Source organism: Sinocyclocheilus rhinocerous, unplaced genomic scaffold, assembly GCF_001515625.1.
Source record: "Sinocyclocheilus rhinocerous isolate Xijiao unplaced genomic scaffold, SAMN03320098_v1.1 scaffold1049, whole genome shotgun sequence".
Lineage (NCBI taxonomy): Eukaryota > Metazoa > Chordata > Actinopteri > Cypriniformes > Cyprinidae > Sinocyclocheilus > Sinocyclocheilus rhinocerous.
Genome location: NW_015652136.1, coordinates 1,208,944 through 1,211,215, shown reverse-complemented (window position 1 = coordinate 1,211,215; position 2,272 = coordinate 1,208,944). Strand labels below are relative to the sequence as shown.

The 2,272-nt window shown below is 35.3% G+C and overlaps 1 protein-coding gene across 1 annotated transcript in view; it reads right to left on the bottom strand.

The window, feature by feature from the left end:
* Nucleotides 1-2,272, bottom strand: part of LOC107713557 (putative histone-lysine N-methyltransferase PRDM6) — a 48,094-nt gene that overhangs the window by 28,941 nt on the left and 16,881 nt on the right. Inside the window, exon 4 of the mRNA XM_016519106.1 lies at nucleotides 109-236. Coding sequence (XP_016374592.1) covers nucleotides 109-236 — 128 coding nt within the window. The remainder of the gene's footprint in view (nucleotides 1-108; nucleotides 237-2,272) is intronic.

Genomic DNA, 2,272 nt, shown 5'->3' with positions numbered 1-2,272 from the left:
TGATCTCTCTCACTGTTGTGTTTATATGTTTATCTCTTCAGGGCGGTTAGTCAGGTGCTGAGTGCTGCTGTAGGTTGGTTTAGTTAAGCTGGTTCTCTAACTAGTTACCTGTACTGCACCACCATCATGTTCTGCTCTCCACAGTGTCTGGCGCAGCGGATGTACCTCATCCAGCTCGACTTACTGGGCTCGTTCCCGTCAATAAAGTGCTGTAAGGTTCCCTCCTGATCGTAAATCTGCAAGAGACAAACACAGTCAGAACTCGCAGTCCTCCTCGTCTTGTGTGCTCTGCTTTTATATAAATATAACCAAACAAAAATAACTTGTCAAATAACCTGCGGTGCTCGATATTTCAGTCTCTTTTGCTAACGTTCCCTTTAAGTGTTAAAACTTTATTTCTGAATGTTCTTAGAACGTTCAAAATGTCCGGTTTTGAAATGTTTGAATAACTTTTTTGAAACTTAGAGGAAACATTAAGGAAGTGTTCCATTTTATCATTTTGCAAACGTTACTTTTGAATGTTCTGTGAACAGTTAGTAACATTTAAACATCCAACTAAAATGTTTCAGAGCAACGTTCCACAAACAATGTATCAATAATGTCCTTGTGCTAAGAGTTTTAGAATGTTATTAAGTAACAGAAAACTTCAAACGAACATTCTATTCCATTACTGGAAGCATGTTTTTTCATAATGTTGAGAGAATATTGCCAGAACATTCTGAGACACATCACTGTTTGATTCAATCCCCACAAACACTGAAGACAGCAAACATATGATAATAAATCTATTACTAATGACAGATTGTTGTTTTTTCAGATAAAGATTTTTTATATTTAAATTTGTTTATATTTTAACATGATATTTATTTTTTTAAATTATAGGTTTTATATACTCTAAACTTTACTTTTTTCCCCCAAACTGGGTTTTGTGAGCTGATGAAAAAATTAAAAATAAAATAAAAATTAAGAATTAAAATAAAAAACAATAATTTTAAATTCCAGCAGAAATATTTACAATTTTATTTGCTATTATTTAGTTTTTTGTTTTTTCGTTTTGCTCTCAATGGTCTGTCTTTGTATTTCTCTTTTCTGTTTTTTTCTGATTTGTATTTCTCTGTCTTGTAAAGCACATTGCTCAGCTGAATAAACTTTGAACTATTTTATTATGTTTATCTGCATATCATGTGACCATTAACTCACATCAGAGAACTGTGAACATATGAATGTGTTGAGAAGTTACTGAGAGCATCAAGAAGCAGCTGAATGCAGTGACCAATCCACAACCTTAAAGCAATCGTCCATGCAATTACACACACACACACTCACACACACACACACACACACTCACACACACACTCACACACACACATACACACTCACACACACACTCTCACACACACACTCTCTCTCACACACACTCACACTCACACACACACTCACACTCACACAAACTCACACTCACACACACACACTCCCACACACACACTCTCTCTCACACACACACACACACACACTCACACCTCAAACCTGTTCTTCTCTTGTTTTGCAAATCTAGCTCACTTATATTTCTCTATTGTACGTCACGTTGGATAAGTGCATCTGCTAATTAAATAAATGCTAAATGAAAACATTAAGGGAACATCTCAGCGGAACTTCAAGAACGTTTGGGAATCTCTGCGGCGGGTCACTACCTTCACAAAAACAATCTGATCCAAATAAAACAGAAGAAATTAAGCAGATCATAAAACACATACGAGATGAAATGATAGATGTGATATTGCGTTTTTCATCTCGTGCCTGTCACTGTTTTCTCTCTGCACTTCTCCTCCGAGTTCAGAGTCTCTCAGTGTGATTCTGTGATCTCTGTTTGAAAGCGGAGCAGAAAACTGTCTTTGACTGACAGGCGTCGCTGTGTGTGTTACGGCTCTGATGAATGCGATCTGATGGATTTCCCACAAACTACCACAGCGAGAGGTTTTTGCTTTATTTCCTGCACTGGAACAACTTGCTGTAGGATTACTATTTTTCTCAGAAATTGCTAGTAAATGTAATCAATAACACAGAAAATAACTCAGTAACAGAGAAACAGCGTTTTCTTGTCAAATGTAATCCAATAATCCAAACAACTTTGAAAAATAATTTCCAGTGTATCTGCCCTGAACCCTGCAGCTGTAGGATAAATAAAGGATAAAATCTTAAAATAAAATAAATGTTAACAGAAATAAAATAAAATAAAATAAAATAATAAAATATAATAATTTGTATAAATAAA